The 21,726-nt window shown below is 40.5% G+C and overlaps 1 protein-coding gene across 1 annotated transcript in view; it reads left to right on the top strand.

Annotated features, from left to right (window-relative positions):
• The first annotated feature begins 3,069 nt into the window (after positions 1-3,069).
• The window catches only part of LOC128264063 (aminopeptidase N), a 264,954-nt gene continuing 246,297 nt past the window's right edge, over positions 3,070-21,726 (top strand). Inside the window, exons 1-3 of the mRNA XM_052999355.1 lie at positions 3,070-3,210; positions 3,271-3,421; positions 3,523-4,217. Coding sequence (XP_052855315.1) covers positions 3,197-3,210; positions 3,271-3,421; positions 3,523-4,217 — 860 coding nt within the window. The 5' untranslated portion in view covers positions 3,070-3,196. The remainder of the gene's footprint in view (positions 3,211-3,270; positions 3,422-3,522; positions 4,218-21,726) is intronic.

The following is a 21,726-nucleotide window of genomic DNA, read 5'->3' as shown; positions in this document are numbered from 1 at the left end:
CAAGCTGGTCGTCAATCAGGGGCAACGGAAAATGGTCTTTTTGGAACTATGTTGATACGCCTGAAATCCACACAAAGTCGTTGGGAACCGTCGTTTTTCTTAGCAAGCACTACCGGGCTTGTAAATTCAGAGTCGGACTCTTCGATTACGCCGTTTGAGAGCCACTGCTCGATCTGATCGTCAATTACTTTCGTTTCAGCGAATGCAAATCTACGCGGACGCGAAAAGATTGTGGTTTTAAATGATTTTCATTTCAATGTTTGTTGACTTCGATGGTTTAGGAATGTACTTCGTTATTAGTTCACGCACCTCTTTCTTTGCATACTTACTGGCTGATTCATTAATATCGAGTTCTTCGTTGTCAAGCACTGCTTCGATTTGCATTAAATTGGATTCCAATTCATCTTCGTCAAGATTGTTCAACTTTCGCACACGCAAACCACTTGGACTGAACGAAACTTCTGCTTGCAAGCACAGTTTTTCCCCTATTATCAAACGAGTGTCCATACAATCACACGGAACTATGAAGAAGTTCAAGTCATAAACACTGTTGTCAATCGATACTGCTTGCTTACACTGTCCTATCGGCTTGATCTTATTGGCATTGCGATCTTTTCCAAATCCAATAAGATATACACTGCACTCTTTCAACCTTGGCAAAGCTAACTGCTTGTATAAGTCTTCGCGCAAAATGTTGAACTTGCTGCCGTGGCGCTGTTTGCCACGCAATTCTGATTTTGGATTGAAACTGCTTTGCTCGTCATGTCACTGTGCTCACTTAAAACTCGCGCGTTGGGCGTGCTTTCTTCGACTGCCTTTTCACTTTGTGGACAATTCTTGGAAATGTGTCCAAATTTGTTGCACTTGAAACATTTTCTTCCTTTTTCTTTGTTGCTGCAGCCACCAGAAATATGTCCCTTTTCACCACAGTTGTAGCAAACGACTTCTTTTTTGCCACCTTTTGAACCACTTTTTGCTGCAAAAGCGTTTTTGTCTTTCACACTTCCTTCACTTCCTTCCAGAACTTTCGATTTTGAACTTATTGTTTGGTAGTCCTTCAATTTATACTTGAATTCGTTCATGTTTTTAGCACCGTACAGAATTGATTTGTTTAAAGAAAGTTCGTCGATACCGTCGATCACATATTGAATAAGAGCCTCTTCCTCAACATTTCCTCGGGATGCAATATCTTTCATGCGATAAAAGTATTCTTGCACATTTTCGTTTGCACGTCGTTTGCTCTCTCCGAGTTGCGTATGTATTTGTTTGCTGCTTACTCTCGACCTGAACTCATTTAGCAAAGACTCCTTTAATGCATTCCACGAATTTAATCCCTTTTCGCTCAATATAAACATCTTAGCGACACCTTTAAGTGACTTTTTGGCGAAGATAAGCTTTTGTAGCGCATTCCAACCCATAAGTAAGGCTTGATCTTCAAAGTCGCTTATCCATACCTCAACTGGAATTTCATCACTCCCATCAAAATGTTTAATTGACTCTTCTATGTCTCGAAAACTTAGAGCAAATCGCGGCATATCAACTTCCTTGATACGTTGCGAATTCGACTTTCTCTTCCTTTCGCCTGTAGAAGGTATTTCTATTCCTGTTGAAATTACACTTCTAATTTCATCATCATTTTGGCTGTCTTCGTCATTTTCCTTCTCTTCGTCGGTTTTCTCGCTCTCTGAATCGTCCACTTTGTTGAAAAAGAGAAGTTTGCCAAACTGCAAATTGCGAAAAATGTGCAGCTGCAAATTTTATACGTCGTAGTTAATTACCAAAACTGCGCATATTGATATCAAGTCTTTGCCTTTCAATTTTGCGTGTATGTATACACATTTGGATTTATAAACTGCGTCATTTTCGTCATACTGAAAGCCAGCAAATTCACGTAAACGTTTGCGATTGTTTCTGTCCCCTTCTCCTTCGAATATGAATTTGTGAAGTGCGCAAATGCTTTCTTTCGATTCACTTTTCAGCGTGTTGGAAATCAGATCGTTTAGGCAAGCCATAGTTTAGAAAAAAAAATGTTATTTTCACAGTCGTCTTTAGTCACTTTTCACTTTCACCTTCAGCTTTCCTCGGATACTTCCCGGCGAGCTCCCAAATGTGGGGTTTTTATTTATTAAGTAGGTTATAATTTAAAAGTTTGATTATTAATATTAATGAACATTAAAAAATCGGAATCTTTGTGTTTGATTTAACCGTCGTTTCGTCGTCACACGTCGTTCGCTTGAGCACGTCTTTACTCAACTCGATCTCGTCAGCAACTAACTCTCGTCCTCTCGATATGTTGCTCTGCTCGTCTCCTCGTCGTCACATCTCGTTGGAGTGATCGTCGTCTGCTCGTCTTCCTGGAACGCTCGTCTTTTTGGAACGCTCGTCTTCTTGAAACGCTCGTCTTCTTGAAATTCGTCTTTTGATCATCTACTCGTCTTCTTAGTTTAAGCTGCTTCTCTCGTTGTCTAGGGCGTCATGTTATACGAATGCTGGGGTTTTATGTAAGGGATTCGGGGAATAATGCAATCTCTCTCCCACATATATATATTTTTGTTTATGGTTAAAAAATTCACAATTATGCTTTTAATTTAACTAAATTGGAATACCGATATTATATAGCTCTCATAGGAACGATCTAATAATTGAGCTGAAAATCATCTTATCTTCAATGTTTTCGAACATTCACGCATAAAAATCGAAATTGTGCAATAGCTGAAAGGGTATATAAACTTCGGTTTGCCGTAGTTAGCTTTAATTATTATTTTTTTTTAATTTAACTGGCCTTGTGCTGATAAATCACTGAATATGCGGAGGAATTAAAACCTTTTGAGTTTTTATTTCGAATCACATTTGTAGCTTGATTGCTAATGTCAAGGATTTTTTTTTGGGTCCATAACAATCTATACATAGTCGATATATAAAACAACAAATTTTTTTTTAAGTTGAATGGGTCAACGTCAATCTGCAAAAGTAAGCTTCCACTCTTGTTTTCTCCGAATTTCACAAAAAATATATAGTTTTTTTTTAGTAGTAATGTTAAATTATTATATCCCACTCGTTGCAGGACATTCAAAGCAAACTTAACGTTGCATATAAAACTATACAAAACTATTTTAAAACACCATTGCCCCTTGCGAAGATTGATGTGATTGCTATTCCTGATCTCCCCTCAGTTCGATATGTTAACACATGTGGCATGCTGATAGTAAGGTATGGTGATTATGATGGATAATTTATTTATTGTTAGTCAAATACCTGTTTACTTCATAGAGAGGCTGAATTGCTTAAAAATGGTGTTTTTGCAATTTCGCGGGAACTTATCTATCAATGGATTGGTATATCGATAACTCCTGATTGGTGGACTGATGCCAAAGTAAACAAAGCACTAATAAGTTTTATAGCATCAGAAATAGTAACTGAAGTAAGTCGTTTTTAAGATATTTGAACAAAATATTTTTAATTGAACTAACAAATCCTTAACTACATGTAAAGTGATATTTAATATTTATTTTTATTATTTAGATAAATGATGGTGTAGAGTTTAATGGCAAATATCCAATGACAATTCTTTACTCATTGTACTATGAGTTAAGCAAGAGGTATCCCCATTCTCGCATAACCGGAATGAAACAGGAGTCTACGTCTTTCAAAGTGGAGCTTGTTATTCGAATGCTTAGACTTTCCCTAGGAGAGCATACATTTAAAATCGCAATACAAAGATTAATTTGCGATCACAAATTCAATACATATAAAGCGGTTGACCTGTGGAATGTTATTTCCGAACAAGCTAAAGAAGATAATACGCTTGATAGTAAGCTTAGTATATTAAATATTGCCGAGTCTTGGTTACAGCAAAGCCGCCTGCCACTTATCACAATAACGAGAGACTACAATTTGGGAACTGCAAATATTCAACAAAAAGTGTATCTTAGGGAGAGACCCCACGATGTACCCGAGCAAGACAAAATGCTATGGTGGATCCCCATTGCGTTAGTTCGACAAGATACTCTTAATTTTCTTAAATATAGTCCATATACATGGATAAATAAGACTAAGCAAACTACAATTTTTAATATGCCAAGGCAAACAAAGTTTATAATTGCTAACCAAGAGGAAATCGGACCATTTCCGGTTAACTATGACGATACAAATTGGAATATGTTGCAAATATTTCTAAGAACAGACGCTGGAAGGGAATCAACACCAGTATATACGAGGTACATATTTTTTGTATTCCCGAAACGACTTAATTATTGTATCGTTTAAAATTAAAATGAAATTTCCAGCAATTGTGGAATCGCGCCAAAATTCCTAACACCTAAAAACAATCCTATTTGAATTTTATAATATTTTAATGTATATGTTTATTTTTCTAATAATATTTATTATTTTTAAATTTCTTTAACTTATTTTTAAATAGAGTTGCGCTCCTAATTGCTTAAAGTACGTGTGGTAGACTGTTCCGCATTGACGTAGAACTGCCTCTCCGAGCAGAGATATCGACTGCGAGGGCATATATAGTTATTAGTTCGTTGTGATATAGATACTGCTTAGATACATTGGTTCGCGGCTGGTCACAATTTTATAAAAGTAATTTATTGATTTATATTTAATCCATGAGCTTAAATTTAGGTCAAGAATTTTATTAGTCAGGTGTGATACAAATATTTCAACAACGTAGAATAGTGTAGGAACGAGGATGGCTTTGGCGATTAGGAGCTTTGTATCTACTGGCAGGAATAATTTTGTATCGGAAAGTTTACGTAGCACGTCAAATGCTCGCCCGGTTGCTGTCCCTAGACAATGTGCGACTGAATATAATTCCCAAATTTACTGCGTATTCTACTTATTCAATAACAGAATTGTTTATAAATAAATTCTGTAGAGTTGAAGTAAAAACGGGAGTTTTTCCGATGACAATACATTTAGATTTTTTTGGGCTTATCCCAAAGCCATTTTCTTTTGCCCATTTCTCGATTACAGATAACATTGTATTGCTTCTACTGACTACTGACTACTAACATAGATTTGTACGACATCAGCGTAAATGCACCTCACATTCGATCAGTTCACTTTGTAAATCGGTTACATAGATTGCGATCAATAAAGGGCCTAGTACGGATCCCTGTGGAATTCCTCATGTCACATGCTTAAAATTGAAAATATTATTTCCCGCGGATAAGGGTTTAAGTATTTTGGACAAATAAGACTTAATCAACCTGACTGCAGTGCTTGAAAAATTGAAAAGATTTCTTAGTTTAGTACAAAGAATGTTGTGATTCAGAGAAACGAAGGCCTTGCTATGATCAGAAGAGTCAGGAGAATGACGTCATTTTGGTCGATTTGCTGGCGAACATTCCCTACAATGTCAGTTATAGCCGTGATACAACTACTTTTTTTAGGGAACCCTGACTATTTATTGTGAAGTAAAGAGTTGCTTTCTAGGAAATATTGAATCTGTACACACATAAGGTTTTCAATTACTTTGGAAAGAAAAGGTAGGATGGAAATTGGTCTATAGTCATGGCTGGCCTTTGGTATCGGAATTATTTTTGCTCTTTTCCATACCGTCGGAATAGAAGAAGTAGTTAAAGAAGTGTTAAAGATGAAGGTATATATAGCAAAATAAACGGTAGTAATGTGAGATTTTAGTTTATTATTGTTTATTCATTAATTATTAAGTATTAGAAATAGAAATACACTTTAGCAAAATTTAAATTGAACAAGCTCTCTCGTCTTCACGTCCTTGGTTATCGTCTTGGAACCACTCTCGTCAATGGCTCGAACCCAACTTCCCGTCTTCTCGTCGTCTGCATAAAGCCAACTCTCGCTTTTTGCTCATCCTCGTCGTTCGTCTTTAATTTCAGTTTGTAGTCTTCTCGTCTTTCGTCTTTACTTTTGGATCGCACATCTTTCGTAGTTCTCGTTCAGCTTAAAGGTTGTTGTCCAGGGTAAACGTATGGCATGCTTGCTCCTTAAAGCAGACACACCCCACATTCGGCCATCCTGCTATGCTTTCGCCTCGAATGCATCGTCGTCTTCATCAGGTGTTGACCAACGCTTCAAATACTCAACACAAGTCGGAGAATTAATTGTAGGAGTTATTGCCTTTTGATTTGACAATTTTATACGGGCCCAAAAATTTTGGTTTCAGCTTTAGGCCGCTGCCAAATTGAGTCATTTAATAGCGACAATGTCACCAACATCGTACTTATTAGCTTGCTTGCGACGCAAGTTATAGGATTTTCTGTTTTCATCTTGTACCTTCGAGATTTGAGTTTTAGCTTTAACTCTCAAATCACTTCGCTCGTCGTTAAACGCTGAAATCGCCTCCTTGTTTATCAAGTCTTGGAACTTGATGTCTTCCTTTGTACGCATTTTGGTACCTACTAGAAGCTCGAACGGCGTTGTGGCGATGGACCTAAAAAATGTAGAGAACCACTTTGTTGGTTCGTCGATGCATAATTTCGAGAAGACTGAAATTATAGTGGCGTTCAATCTCTCGGCTTGCCCATTCACGCGTGGAAGTCCTGTGGTCGACTTGATGGGTTTAATGTTTTCCTCGTCGCAATATTTTAAGAAGTCCTGCGAAGTAAATGCGGATCCTCTATCCGAGATGATGATTGTAGGGTTTCCAAATACTGCACTCTGGCTACGCAGTTTTTGGATTACTTCGTTCGATGAAGTCGACTTAGTCGGGTACAACCAGCAGAACTTTGTAAAGGAATCAATTACTGCTAGATATGCTTGTAATCCTTGTTGGTTGAGTCTAACGGACCTAAAAAGTCGATATGAAAGGTGTGTAGAGGAACGTCTCCTTTGTCCAAAGGGTGCAGTAGTCCTTCTTGTTTACCTTTTTTGCGATTGCTCAGAATACATGGAATGCAGCAATCTATGACCTTCTGAATTTTTTCCTCAAAACCTGGAATGTAGTACTCCGTTCTGATCAGTACCTTAACTTTCTTCGACGCAAAATGACCCTGCTCATGAGCTCTTGTTATGATTTGCCTTTGCATGCCTCTCGGTACCACAACTAACTCAGCGTCACTGACTAATTTGTGAAGAATGCCACCCTTTAAAAAATAGTTATTGTAGGCTTCTTTTCCGTCGTTGAGAATATCAAGTATCGCTCTGAGATGTTCATCTTGCTCCTGCGCTTTTAGAATACCTAATGATAAACTTTGGTCAACAATTGTCATGACTGGGTAACGGCTCAAGGCGTCCACGTGTTTCATACGAGTTCCAGATCGATGTTCTACCTCATAGTCATACTCTTGTAAAAATAGGACCCAGCGAGCGACTCTTGTGCAAAGATTTTGTTTGTCCAAAGTTTTTGTAAAAGCGTTGCAGTCGGTTATTATTTTAAAGTGGATACCTAGCAAGTAAACTTTAAACTTGGTTAGTGCTTCAATAACTGCAAGAATCTCAAGTTCGTAACTGGTATATTTTCGTTGAGCTTCAGTGGTTTTCTTGCTCATAAAATGTACTGGATGCATCTGACCGTCGTCTAAGGATTTCTGCAAAAGGATTGCCCCAAATCCGTCAATGGAAGCATCGGTGTGTACTTCAGTCTCGAGTTTCTGATTGTAGATGCTCAGAACTGGATTTGCGGTCAATATCTTCTTCAGATTGTTAACGGACATTTCTTCTTTCGGACCCATAAAAAATTTGGTATTGTTCTTAGTCAGGTCTGTAAGGGGTTTAGATATAATAGCATAGTCTCGAATGAATTTCCGAAAATAGCCTGTAAGTCCCAAAAAACTTTCCAGCTGCTTCAAAGTTTGCGGAGATTTAAATTTAGACATAGCCTCAATCTTCTCTGGTGTTGGATAAATCTTTTGGTTTTCAATGATATGGCCAAGGAATTGTACTCGCGTTTTTAGAAAATGACATTTTTTAAGATTCAGCTCAAGACCATACTCTGCACAGGTGTCAATAACCTCCTTCAGATTGAGTACTGCATTTTCTTCGTTCAAAGCCGGTATGATGACGTCATCGATGTATGGCAGAGCAATGCCTTTGCGAGTCAGCTGCCGAAAAATAGCGTTAACGTGACGCTGGAAAACGCCAGGCGAATTCGAAAGGCCAAAGGGCACCTTCAGGAACTGATATTGTCCACTTTGAGTGACTCTGAGACAGGTAAATGGAAAAATCCGTTCTTCAAGTCGATCGTGTGGAAAATCTTTGCATCATGTAGACGGTCTAGTTGATCATCAATAAGAGGTAGGGGAAAATGGTCTTTAACGATTACCTTATTTTTTACCATTACTACGGGGCTTGTGAACTCGGAGTCAGACTCTTCGATGATTCCATTTTGTAGCCATTCTTCTACTTGCTCTTCTACTAGGCGCGCCTCAGCAAACGGCAATCGTCTTGGTCTGGCAAAAATTGGCGTATTGTCCTTTAGAACTATGCGTTTGTTTTTGTGTGAAGCGGATTGTAGTTGGTAACTATTTTGCGAACTTCGGCTTTCACGAACGCACTGGCTTGCTCGTTTATATTAAGTTCACTATTGTTTTCAGCCATATCAATTTGCATTACGTTTACGAAATCGTTTTTTTTGTTCGTCGTCACTGGGCGTTTTACGCACTTGCAAACCGTCACGATTGAAAAGAATCTCAGCATGTAAGCAAAGTTCCTCACCAACAATCAATTTGAAGTCCATGCAACCGATTGGAACCACATAAAAATCTAAAAGGAACGATTCCTTGTCAATTTGAATGGTCTCTTTGAAATGTTCAATTGGATTTATTTTGCTTGCTTCGCGCTCACTCCCGAAACCAATTAGAGATACACTACAGTTTTGCAGCTTCGGACGTCGAATTTCGTCATACAAGTCTTCGCGGACAAGACTGAACTTGCTACCGGTGTCGAAGAGAGCCACGCACTTTTTGTTAGCAATAGTAATTTCCTTGCTTGTAAAACTGCTCTTCGACTGCACTCTATGCGTGTTCACTTTACTGTTCTCAGCTTTTGCATTTTGGTCACAATTGCGTGAAATATGTCCGTACTGGTTACACTTAAAGCATTTTGTACCTCGTTCTTTGTTTTTGCAATTATTCGAAACGTGTCCTTTTTCACCACAATTATAACATGTAACCTCTTTTTTAAAGTTCTTGTTCACTGTTGCACCTTTCTTGCTGTGAAACATTTCCTCACTACGCTTGGATTTCTCACGTTCGTACACTTTTTCTCTTTCGTTTTTTGTGACGTAACTGTTTAACTTCTCTTTGAACTCACTCAAATTTCTGGCACCGTATAGAAGTGTTTTGTCAATTGGATGATCATCTATGCCATCGATTACGTACTGTATTAAAACTGAATCACTAATTTCACCACGAATGGCCATCTCCTTCATTCGGTACAGGTAAGCGAAACTACACTCTTCTTTATCGCGTTTACTTTTGCTTAGCTGTTCGTGTATTTGCTTGCTGCTTACTACAGTTTTAAGCTCATTTAAGAGAGAGTTTTGAGAGCTTTCCAAGTGCTTAGTCCTCTCTCACTCATTACAAAGAGTTTTGCAGTTCCTTTCAAAGATTTTTTCGCGATCATTAACTTTTGCACCTCATTCCAGCACATGATCTCGGCCTGTTCTTCAAACTCAGTTAACCACGATTCAATAGATATTGAGTTAGTACCGTCGAAAAAACGAATTGAGTCTTCTAAATCGCGGAAGCTAAAGGCGATTCGCGGCATTGCCAGGTCTTTGCAAAAAGTTTTCGGCTCTTGATTCGCACTATTCGCAGAAATTCGCGCATTTTGCATTCTGTTTTCTTCCTCAGTCATGTCGATTCTTGTACTTCTTCCGCTCTCAAACACATCGACATCTTCGTCTTCGTCTTCTGATGAGTCGATTTGGTTGTGTGCGAGAAGCCTATTTTGCAACAGATTGCGAAATATGTGAAGTCCTACGTCATCAACGTTGTACATTATGTTTAAAACATTGCAGATCGATGCTTAGTCCCGTTCGCTTAGATGTTGCTGTATATAGCTTACTTTCGCCTGATAATTTTCCGAGGTCTCATCAAAATCGAATCCGGAAAAGTCTCGCAGTCTTTGGCGGTTGTTTCGATCTCCCGCTCTTTCAAATACGTATTTGTGCAAAGCAACAATATTCTCTTTTCTGCTGCTGCGCAAATTTTCACTTATGAAATCATTTAAACGGCTCATGTTTGTTCAAAAAAGTAAAATTACAGCGACGAAATAAAGTTCTAGAAGTTTACGCAGATCGAACCACACACATGGTTTTTTTTTCAGGTTTTCACTAGTCACTTATCCACTTATACACATATCCACTTATCCCGGTTGAGCCCCCAAATGTGGGATTTTAGTTTATTATTGTTTATTGATTAATAGAAATAGAAATACACTTTAGCAAAATTTAAATTGAACAAGCTCTCTCGTCTTCACGTCCTTGGTTATCGTCTTGGAACCACTCTCGTCAAAGGCTCGAACTCAACTCCCCGTCTTCTCGTCGTCTGCATAAAGCCAACCCTCGCTTTTTGCTCATCCTCGTCGTTCGTCTTTAATTTCAGTTTGTAGTCTTCTCGTCTTTCGTCTTTACTTTTGGATCGCACATCTTTCGTAGTTCTCGTTCAGCTTAAAGGTTGTTGTCCAGGGTAAACGTATGGAATACTTGCTCCTTAAAGCAGACACACCCCACAATAATATTTTTAAAAACTTTGGGCTAATATTGTCTAGACCATTAGCACTGGACTTTACTTTAAGAATAAAAGCAAGGACATCACATTGACTTACGCACATGAATCTAAAACTATTATCACAATGTGTTCTGGAATTTAGGTACATGTTACAAGAAGCTTTAGGTATATTGATGGATAAAAACTTGTGGTTAAGTTCTTCAACAAGAGACAGTTTGACCAGTTTTTTGTGTAGCTTTACCTATTCCTAAGCTATTCAATTCATTCCTTTTATGTTTCATGGAGGGACAGTGGTAAAATTTGTTTTTATAATGATCCCTTTTAGCTGAGCGTATCTTCTTGGTTACCGCTTCTTTAGCCATCTTAAATTGTTTATGAAAGAGGTCAGTACGGTATCGCTTCCATCTAAAGTAAGCGGTTTCGCGCTGATAGATAGGGTTTTTAATTACATGATTACTTTACTTTATGTTACTATTCAAAACAACCACCTGTTTCACCCCGAATGTTAGATATTTAAGGCTTATTAGGGGTGCAAGCTAAATTTCTAGAGTTTTAAAAATGTTTTCAAAGAACTGAAAAGGGTATTTTATATTAATTAATAATAAAAATATCTTAACTAAAGATTCAATGAGAGTGAATTCAATGTAATTAAGAGCGAAAGCTATCATCTGCAGATGAGGTAGTCTCTCTCCCCACCGAAGCGTGAGTAATAGCAGCATTTGAAGAGGTAATGAGAGGATCGGCGTGCATCAAAAAAAGCTCTTCTATCCTCTCCACGCAGTGAACGCCCTCTTTACCAGTGCAACGAAAATGCAGAAGACCGCGACGTGTAAATACAGCAGAGAGCAGTCGACGCTTCTTCATTTGCATTGCCTCTTGAAATATTTTTTAATTCTCCTTGCAGAGCTGCTCATTGATGTATACTGCAGCGTCTGATCTGAGACCCAAAAGCTGCAAGCTCAGTTGACTTTTTTTCTCTCGCCGGTACAACCCAATTTAAGTAAACAGTGATATCTTTCCCCGGACGTTTTCAAATCTGATAATAATCACCGGATCGACGTGCGTGAGCTCCAACAGCTCCAACAGTTGTGGCGAGGGGCGTCCAAAAGTCGTTCACTTGTAAGTCCAACATTGTTACGGGTAGGCTTAGTCGGCTTCTTTTGTTTTGTAACAGGTTAAAATATTGTAACAGGTGTTAATATTTTTGTTTTGCAGTGTAGACTTAGCTTACAGTTATTGAAGTGTGGATCTTAAGAGTGTACTTGAAAACTTAACCGTGTTAGTATGTGGGTACCGGTGCAATGTATGTGTTCGATGTTTGATAGAAGTAGAACCCACAAACAGAAACAAAACACACAACGGCTTTGAAAAATAACTTTAAACAGTTCTTTCGTTTAATATGTTGGTTAAAATTGGTGACTTTTCCGTTTTATAGATAGATTCAGTGTTTATGCAAAGTTTTGACACCAAAGGTGTTTTATCCGAATAATTTATCGACTATATGGATAACTTAAACGAGAGAGCTATTAAATATACGTCTGCGCACAGTGGCTTTTGGCTTGGTTTTGTCAAAAGAAAAGGATGTAACGGGACATCACCGGACTTCGGGCGAAAGGCCGAACGTAAAAACCGTGGACTTTGGACTAGGAGGCAAGGAGACGTCGATAACTAGCGGTAAACAGAGGCCTATATAAGCAGCTCCAAGTGGAGCCGTGCGGAGTCAACAAGGAGCAAGATCGCTACGTCGGGATGTTCGGGACTTAGAGTTTGAAGTCTCCGAATTGAGACACAGGTAGCTAAGGTCCTTATCGCACGGCTAAGTCAAGGCGCTTTGTCACAACTTCAGTCTCGATTTGAGCTTGGCGTATTGCCCGGCGTTTCAGGCGGAGTTACACAAAAAGAGTCCTTCGGAAGGGAAGTTGTCTAGAGCTGGCTGCTTTGCTTTAAAGATCTTATAGGCGAAGTCCGGCGTACGCCTGATCGTCCTGCGAGAGTTGTACAGGCCCTGGTGCGACTAGCCCGCTACACGCGTTACATTGGCTGGTGCCTCGAAGCGCGCATGTGTTAAGAGCACAGCAGTTTCCACTTAAGTCAAAAAGCGGTAGTTGACGGAATACCGAGAACCAAAGACCCTGCTGCGCTTGGACTTGCAGGAAAGAGCAAGGAGCAGAGCAAGGAGCAGAGCCATGGAGTCGTACCAGGGAGCAGAGCGGGGACATCGCGAACTGCAACTCTACAAGTCCACGGCAAAAAGGCTAGGGTGGAAGCGTTCGTCTAGAACCTAGCGTGTGTCTCAGAAACTGCGTTGGCGGCTTCCGGCGTACGCCTCAACCGTTAGGTAAGAACTCGGCAGGCGTTCGGTGCGACCGGCCGGGACAGAGCAAGGGACAGGAGGCTATAGAGTTACCCACTTGTTACTTTCATCACCAGGCCGAGGGTCAGTACGGTGAATAAAGATCCTTGTGTATACCCGAACTTTCTGTGCGTTTGTACTAGCCAAGGGGCGTTTATATAAATTTGGTGGGACAAACACATACATCTTCGGAACTAGCCCCGGAAACTAACAAAATCAGTTCTGGCACCCAAAACGTGATTGTTATGACAGTAAGAATTAGCATAAAACAGAAATGAGAAATGGATGGACTTATCTCCTTAAGAAAGAGGATTTCCCGAGCGTGGCTGCCAAGCTGAGCATTACCCTGGAAGGCAAGTCGCGAGACATACGGAAAGCCCTCTCTGAATACATCACAGAAACCCAGGAAGACCAGAGTATGGCAAAAATCTGGGCTGAGCTAGAGGAGACCTATGAAAACGCAGGACCAACCGTAAAATTGCTGAGCCCAGACGCCGAACAGCTTAATGCAAGTTTGGGTGTGGAGAGCATGAAGGAGGCAGGAAGTACCAGTGGCAAGACAAAACAGAAGACCAGACTACGCCATAGTCGCAAAGCAAGTCAGGGGATTGGTCTTTTAATGGTCTCTCTCTTCGACGGCAAAGAAAAAGATGTATTTCCGACAATAGACACTGGAAAACATGGGCAGAGTTCAGCGAGAGTTTTCAAACGTATTTCCTACCGAGGGGATTTTTCTCAAAGCTCGCAGACCAGGTAAAGCTGTGTTTCAGAGAGTCATTTGAAGAATATATGGTCGACATGCAGACTACGATAGAACCGCTCGGATACTCGTCGCTTTATAAGCGCAGAGCTGGCGTATAAACTGGCTTGAGGAGGAAGAATTTTATGGAAGAGGCGGCAAGTTAGGTTGGCAGATGGCAGATGCCACAGTTCGAGGTAGAGAACGACTTCGGCAACAAACGATTGCCCGTGAGCCTTCTGATGCTACCAGGAGTGGTAGACTTGCTGGTGCTGGGATGGAATTTCCTCACAGGAGTCGGCGCGGAACAAAAATGTGCCGGACATAAGGGATGGCTCAAGGAGAAGTTGTCAGTGGCGGTGATCATACACACAACTGACAAATACGGCATTGAGAAATTTTTGGATACCGAGATCGCGGAGTTTTGAACATTGCAGGGAACATCCAAAACAGCCGAGCACCAAATCACCATGACAGACGAAAGAACCCGAAAGTGCAAGGGGAAATAAAAAGGCAAAAGTCGACGAGATTCTACAAATAGGATGCATAAAGCACTCTAGAAAGACTTCGGTATGCGTCTAGAATAAACTTCAAACTGGACCAACCAACTCAGAGAAGCAAGATATATAAGTAGCTTGGATTTAAATGATGGCTACTATTCCCCCTTAAAGAAAGAAGCAGGCAATTCACAACATTCACGGTTTCAGGAAAGGGACTTTTCCAGTGGAAGGTAATTCCGTTCGACATACACTTTGAGTCGGCGATTTTCCAGAGAGCACTTAAGGTTATCTGACCAAAAAATTTCACCACACGCATTTGCTTACCAAGACGAAATCATCGTGATCGGACACACACTAGAGGAACACAGACGGAACCTGAGACAGGTCTTTCGAGGTCTTTTAGCAGACTAACTTTAGGATAAATCCCGAGAAGTGTCAATTCCTCAAAAGCGAACTGCTGCACCTGGGTCACCGTGTTAGAAACCAAGGGATCGGCTCTGATCCAGAAAAGGTAGCAGCCATAGCCGAACTGGAGCAACCTTCAACCTACAACCTACAATATCTACACGTAGATTCTTGGTACAGACGCTTCGTGTCAGTCTTTTGCCGGATTGTAAAACCACTCACTTCTGCTCAAAGGAACGAAGTGGGCATGGAAGCCAGAGCACCAACAGGCCTTTGAGGAAGTAAAGGCAAGACTAGTGGGCAACCCCGAAATGGCATGTCTAGATTTCGAGAATCCATTAATTTTGAAAACAGACGCCAGCTATTATGGTGTAGGGGCAATCCCAACGCAAGAAACAGAGAACGGCGAAAAGGTCATATCATATTCAAGCCGGACCCTGAATGGCGCGGAAATGAACTACTCCACCATAGAAAAGGAGTGCTTGGCAATCGTGTGGGCAATCAGGAAGCTGAAACCATACCTAGAAGGATACCATTTCAAAATGACCACAGGGCATTAAAATGGTTAAACATAAGCATCGAAAGTTCTTCAGAAAGGATTGAAAGATGGGCGCTGGAACTGCAGCAGTACGACTTTGAAATAGCGTACAGAAAGGGTCAGCTGAACGTAGTGGCCGAAGAACCATGGGCAACAGTACACATTGCCGGACCATTGCCAAAATCGAAGCATGGTAACCAGATGCTGCTAGTGCTGATAGATAAATTTTCAAAGGGGACAGAATTGGTGCCACTACGAACAGTAACGGCAGAATCACTTCATAAGGCATTCCGAGAAAGACTCATCGCTAGGTTCGGAGACCCAAAGGTGGTAGTAACGGACAATGGAGTACAGTTTGCCAGTTTCCAGATTCCTCAGCGAAATAGGCATTAAGCAAAAATTTAAACCGAACCGTTAAAACCATTATAGCTTAGTTGCAGGACAGAACCAGAGGGACAAGAAGTGGCCGGAGATTATGCTAGCGGTGAACACAAGTACGTCGGAATAAGCAGGGTACTCCCCGTGTTTCCTCACGCAGAGTCTCGGCTGGCTGTACGACAGGGAAACCATCGGCTCAGAAAAGCAGACGGAAACGCCTTAAGACAAGGCCAACAAGATGAGGTAGCTGAGGTCCTTTAGGCATCACACGGCTAAGTCAAGGCGCTTTATCACAACTTCTGTCTCGATTTGAGCTTTGCGTATTGCCCGTCAGGCAGAGTTGCACAAAAAGAGTCATTCGACAAGGAACCGTGGCACAGTGGTCGGTTCCATAGGCCATAAATAAAAAAATTAAAGTCAAAATTTTGATTTTAAACATACCAATTCTTATTTATAATTGGACTAGCTATTTGAATTTACTCATCTTTTTGTTTTGCTCTATTAGTTGTCTTCAAGAATAGCATCGAAAGAGAGAGCATGATATTCATTGGGTATTTCAGCGTAAGCAACGTGCAAGGGAAGCTTTCCTTCAAAAATGCTTTAAGCTTATTAAAAACAAGTTTTAGTGCTATGAAAGTGCTTAATATTATAAAAAAAAGGTATTAAGTTACAATTTACAACAAAAAGTATATGTAGTATGTGTTGTGTTTTGTGTAAATCAATATTGTATTTAGTATATATTTGTGAGCTTTCTTGGTGTGTCTTTTCTGTGTTTGGTTAGAGTTTTAGTTGTAAAGGCATTCTTTGGCACAAACAAATCTTTTTTTCTAATATTAAGCATTTTAAAAATATAAGAATGTTTAATTCAAGTTCCGAAAGTTGCCGAACGGCTTGCAATTATACGAAAAGGTAACCTAACCTCAATTCTTAAAAAAGACGTGCTTGCTGTTTGTTGTAGTTTGTTGCCGTGTATTGTCGTTTGTTGTTATTTTTGTGTTATGTTTTGCGTTTATATTTTTTTCTTTAAAATAATAGCTTATTATTTCCTTCGGAGTGCCAATCGTATCAATGAAAGCTTTATGATTTAGTTGTCCGATTTCAATAATATTAAAACCGAAACTAGGGAATATTAAATTATACAAGAGCGACCACTGTGCCTGGGTTCGGAAGGGGCAAGGAGCAAGCAAAAAGCAGAGCCAGGACATCGTACCAGGGAGCGAAGCGAGAACATCGAGAACTGCAAGTCTACAGGTCCACGTCAAGAGATAGGGTGGAAGCGTTGTCTAGAAGTAGCATTTGTCTCAGGGACTACGTTGGTGGCTTTTGAGTACGCCTGAACCGTCAGGCAAGAACTAAGCAGGCGTTTGGTGAGACCGGCTGGGACAAAGGAAGGCTGCGGTTGCGAAAGGAGTACGCCTTGAGAGCACAGTGACTGTTTACTCTAGTCTGGGAACGGTGAAGCAATCTTAAGCCTTGATAGCCGCCGGGCCAACGGCAGTAGAACGAACCACGAGCACCCCGAGCGGAACCTGCAGCAGCGGAATCAACCCAGAGCGAGTTGATCAACGCCGGAGCCATCCGGAGCATCATCTTGGGAAGGAGAGTGTTCAGACGGGGCCGGCGAAGAAGGCATTAGAGTTACCCACTTGTCACTATCAGCCCTAGGCCGTGGGTCAAGTCGGCAAATAAAGGTCCCGTTTATTTACCCGAACTTTCTTTGCATTCTTACTGGTCAATTGGGCGGTCAAATAAAGGTCCCGTTTATATACCCGAACTTTCTTTGCATTCTTTCTGGTCAATTGGGCGGTCACGTTTATATAAGCACATACATCTTCTGAGCTAGCCGCTCGATATTCGTAGCGAGCGAAAGCTAACTAAATCAGTTCGTTACAGCTATAAGTAACCTACAAGCATCAGGAAGCATCACTTCCTTATTTAATTGAAATAAACTTGCAATTAATCAATAAAAAAGGATTTTAGCGATTCATCAGCCAATGGATTTATTAACTGCTGAACTTCTAAAAGTTCTTCTAGTTCTTGAACATCCGGCCAGTAGCTGACCGAAATTGAACGATTCAGTGATTCAGTCGTTTTGGGGAATAGCCAAATTATATTAGAGTATTATTGACAATTTAACGAAATATTTGAGCACTAAAATAATAAGCTGTGGTTTTCATTTGGACGTGGATGCACTATGGTCAGTACAAACAAGTGGCCCTTACGACACCAAGCAATGCTTGTTAGGCCCCAGGGGGTTGTTCAAAACAAGATTGCGAGAGGTGAAAGAAGACGGACCAGAAAAGGAACGGACGGTCAAGTTCAAAATACATACGAAACAAAATGCTACATACATTTCGTGCTAAGTAAGATAAGATTAGTGCTTTCAAAATTGGCGGTATTAGTACCTGATGTTGTCAATTGGTCCGGGTTTAGCTTTTTATCGCCTTGGAATTGTTTTTGTTTTGTTTCGATTTATTGTTGTTGTAAAATTCCAAATCTCTGGCTTTTATAGTTTGCGATATCTTGACTTTCATACAACGGACTTTTTCCAAAATTTATTTCTGGAAGCTTGCTGCGACCCAGTTGATTTGCTCCTCAAAATTGTTTAAAAAGTGATATTATATTATATCAGTGTTCATCCCAACGATCAAATACCATTTCCAAGAAGAGTAGCCGAATTATTAAAACTAGTATTGTGCTTAATCTTGTGGTGGTAAGCCGGCAAAAATTTTGTTAATGCTCCCTCAAAATAGCATTCAGCGTCACACTCGTATTTCCTAACCACAAACATATTTCTGGAACTCGTGAGAAGTAACAATTAGAACAATAACCGCGCACAGGTGATCACAATTTCTTTGCCCCCTCACTTGTCACATATGTACATTGGAACGCTGCGTCATAATCCTCAATTTGTACACAGCCGGGTATTGCGCCGCATACATCAGAACGCCCTGCCAGCCTGATTAATCTGCTTCACCATCCCAGCCAGGACCGGCGTTACATACAACGAAACGCTGCATTACCAACCTCGACCTTTACACAACTGGGGCTTGCACTGCATACTTCGGAACGCTCTGACAGCGTCCTCGCTCTGCGTGCAGGAGTCAGAATGAGTTTTTACACTCATCGAAACGTTGCGTCACCATCCTAGCCTCTGTCAGCGTGCAGGAGCAGTCACCACACGCTTCAAAACGCTGCGTTACCGTCTTCGATATTCATACAGAAGGAGTAGTCGCCGCATACATTTAAAAACAGTATCCTGACACTCCCTCTGCTGCAGGTAGAAAGCCTCACAAAATTTCGCGACTGATTCGAGAAGAAGACACGCTCATGCGTGAGTAATCATATCGGCGAGTAGTTTAGTTTTGTTTTCTTATTGATATTATAGTGTAAAACTTGGTGTGCATTCTTGGCACATAATTCTATACTTATATCTTTTTTTTGAGGTACCGTATTTGGCCTAAGAGCCGTGGATTTTTAGTAAGAAGCCCATCAACTTTATTTAAGAACATATTGATAGGAACTATAATATTTAAGCAACATGAACCCGAATTTAATTTCGCGGAAGTAAATGATGTTTAAGATGACCTAATTGGTAATATTTTTGAATGCACCTTCGGGTATCGCAGTGGTTGTAAATGGGTTGACTCCAATTAGATTTCACAGGTAGGGTGGGTGAAGAACGCGGCCAATAACATCTAATCCTCAATTTTCGATAGGTGCACTGTTTTCTCCGATTTTAGCTTTTTCTGTTCTCGTTTCTCTGTCTAATAATGTTAATTCTGTAACACATCTCGTTCTCTCTTAACATAAGCCCACAACCTCTCTCATTGAGCAAGCTGGTCAAAAATGTAGAAAGAGCTAAATGTTATACTTAAAAAACATGTTTTTGTATCAGTTCGGTCCTAGCCGAACAGTATAGTTAAAAACATTTCAAATCGAATTTTTTATTACCATGGAATAATAGTTCTGATATTAGGTCAGTTCTATACCGGGTGTCAGATTTCGACCTCATCTTTTTTTCCATGTAAAATCGAGAGCTGCTCTAGATGGAAAGGTACTTCTAAGCATATTGCATACCTCATATCGTAATAATTATATTGCACAACTATATCTTTCACGTTGATAAACTTTATCGTATATTGTATATGTCGGCGATTAATTTGAAATGCAATGAAGAAATATTATTTGTAAGTCTCTGAGTGTATTGAATAAATGAAGTTAAAAAGAAATAAGGAAGAGAGAAGCTTTTGAATGAGAGCGCGGTGGGGAAGGAGAGCGAAATCCCTTCTGAGCGTGGCGCAATGAGAGGTAGAAAATAATGAGCGAGAGGAAGGCAGTTCAAGAAAGCCTGCGAAACGGAACAGACGCTCGTGCAGAAAAACCATTGCGACTCGCTGCGCTGAAAAATATAATTCCATAATGGCAGACGAGCCAAACCCCCTATCTCCTACATCAGAAGTGGGATCACCACCCCTACAAGACAATTCGGAGAACAGCTGGCGCACGCTTCTGGAATCGCAAAATAGAGTGATTACGGAACTTTTGAAAGCAGCACAATCCACGCCGGCGCCTAGCACGCGCCCTGTCTCGGCAGTGCTACCAACGTTCAACCCCGAAGCTGCTGACGCCGACGCAGCAGCATGGTGCAAAACGGCTAGCATGATTTTATGTGAACATCCGCAAGAAGGTGCATCTTTGGTAATGACACTCAGCAAGTCGTTGCTCGGTAGTGCATCGCAGTGGCTATCACAAATATGCTTCGCCGGAATGAGCTGGGCGCAATTCAAGGAATTGTTCATGGAGCGCTATGAAGGCAACGAGACGCCCCCGGCATTATTGCTAAACATGCTGAAGGGACGCCCAAGCTCCAACGAATGCCAATCAGTGTACTCCAGCCGAATGGTTACATCTTTATTAACCAAGTGGAAAGCGATGACACACGAAGAAATTGCTATATCGTTGGTTCTGGCACATTCGTCGCAAATTGATTCCAGACTGCAGCGCTTAGTGTTTACAACAAACATAAAGACAAGAGCGGAGTTACAACAACAACTCAAAGCGCATTCGTTCGTCAGAAATTCTGAATTCTCTGGAATTGACATGGGCCCCGAGAAGAAGAGGTTTAAAATGCAAACGCCGATTAGATGCCATAGTTGCGAAAGGCTGGGGCATAAAGCAATAGAGTGTCGCAGGAGGAAAGCAGAAGAGAGAAACGAGACAAGAGCAGGCCATGGTAACGGCAGATCAACGATGATGAGTGAGATCAACTGTGACATGTTTTAAATGCGGCAACGTTGGACACATCGCATCAGTGTGCACGAAGGGATCAGCAGCAGCGAGTAAAAGCAGCGAGAGAAGAGTGGACATATGCTCGATTCTTCAACCTAACGGAACTGCAATACAATTCGGTGAGCGGTTTCCATTTTTCTTAGATTCGGGTTCCGAATGCTCGTTGGTAAAAGAAACAACAGGCGAGAAGCTAGGCGGCAAAAGATGTCATAATTTGTAGTTTTAAAAGGGATTGGCGACAATATTGTCAAGAGCACCATTCAAATTCTGTCTACCGTACAAATTTCAGAATTTAATTTCGAACTGTTGTTCCACGTAGTAGATAATAAGTGTCTCAAATATGATATGATAATTGGACAAGAAATTTTTCAACTTGGCTTTGGAGTAATGTTAGAAAGTAATAAATTTTATATTTATAGAATTCAAACGGTATTATCGGTAATTGACGATAACACATTAAATAAGATTGACTATAAAAATAATGTTAATACAGATTTAATTGATAATGATAAGTCAAAGCTAAACGACATATTGACCAAATATTCCATTTTCTTCATAGATGGTATCCCAAGTAGGCGTGTAACTACGGGTTCATTGGAAATCCGTTTGCTGGATAGGAACAAAACGGTTCAAAGACGACCGTATCGCCTTAGCGAAAACGAGAAGCAGATAGTTAGGGACAAAATTCAGCAAATGTTAGAAGAGAATGTAATACGACCTAGCAGTTCTCTGTTTGCTAGCCCAATGTTACTAGTCAAAAAGAAAGACGGGAGTGACAGACTATGCATCGATTATCATGAACTAAACGCAAACACTGTGTCAGATAGGTACCCCTAACCATTAATCGCAGATCAGATTGA

This window comes from Drosophila gunungcola, unplaced genomic scaffold (genome assembly GCF_025200985.1).
Source record: "Drosophila gunungcola strain Sukarami unplaced genomic scaffold, Dgunungcola_SK_2 000055F, whole genome shotgun sequence".
Classification (NCBI taxonomy): domain Eukaryota; kingdom Metazoa; phylum Arthropoda; class Insecta; order Diptera; family Drosophilidae; genus Drosophila; species Drosophila gunungcola.
The sequence above is the reverse complement of the archived record's forward strand: the minus strand, read 5'-3'. Positions and strand labels throughout refer to the sequence as shown.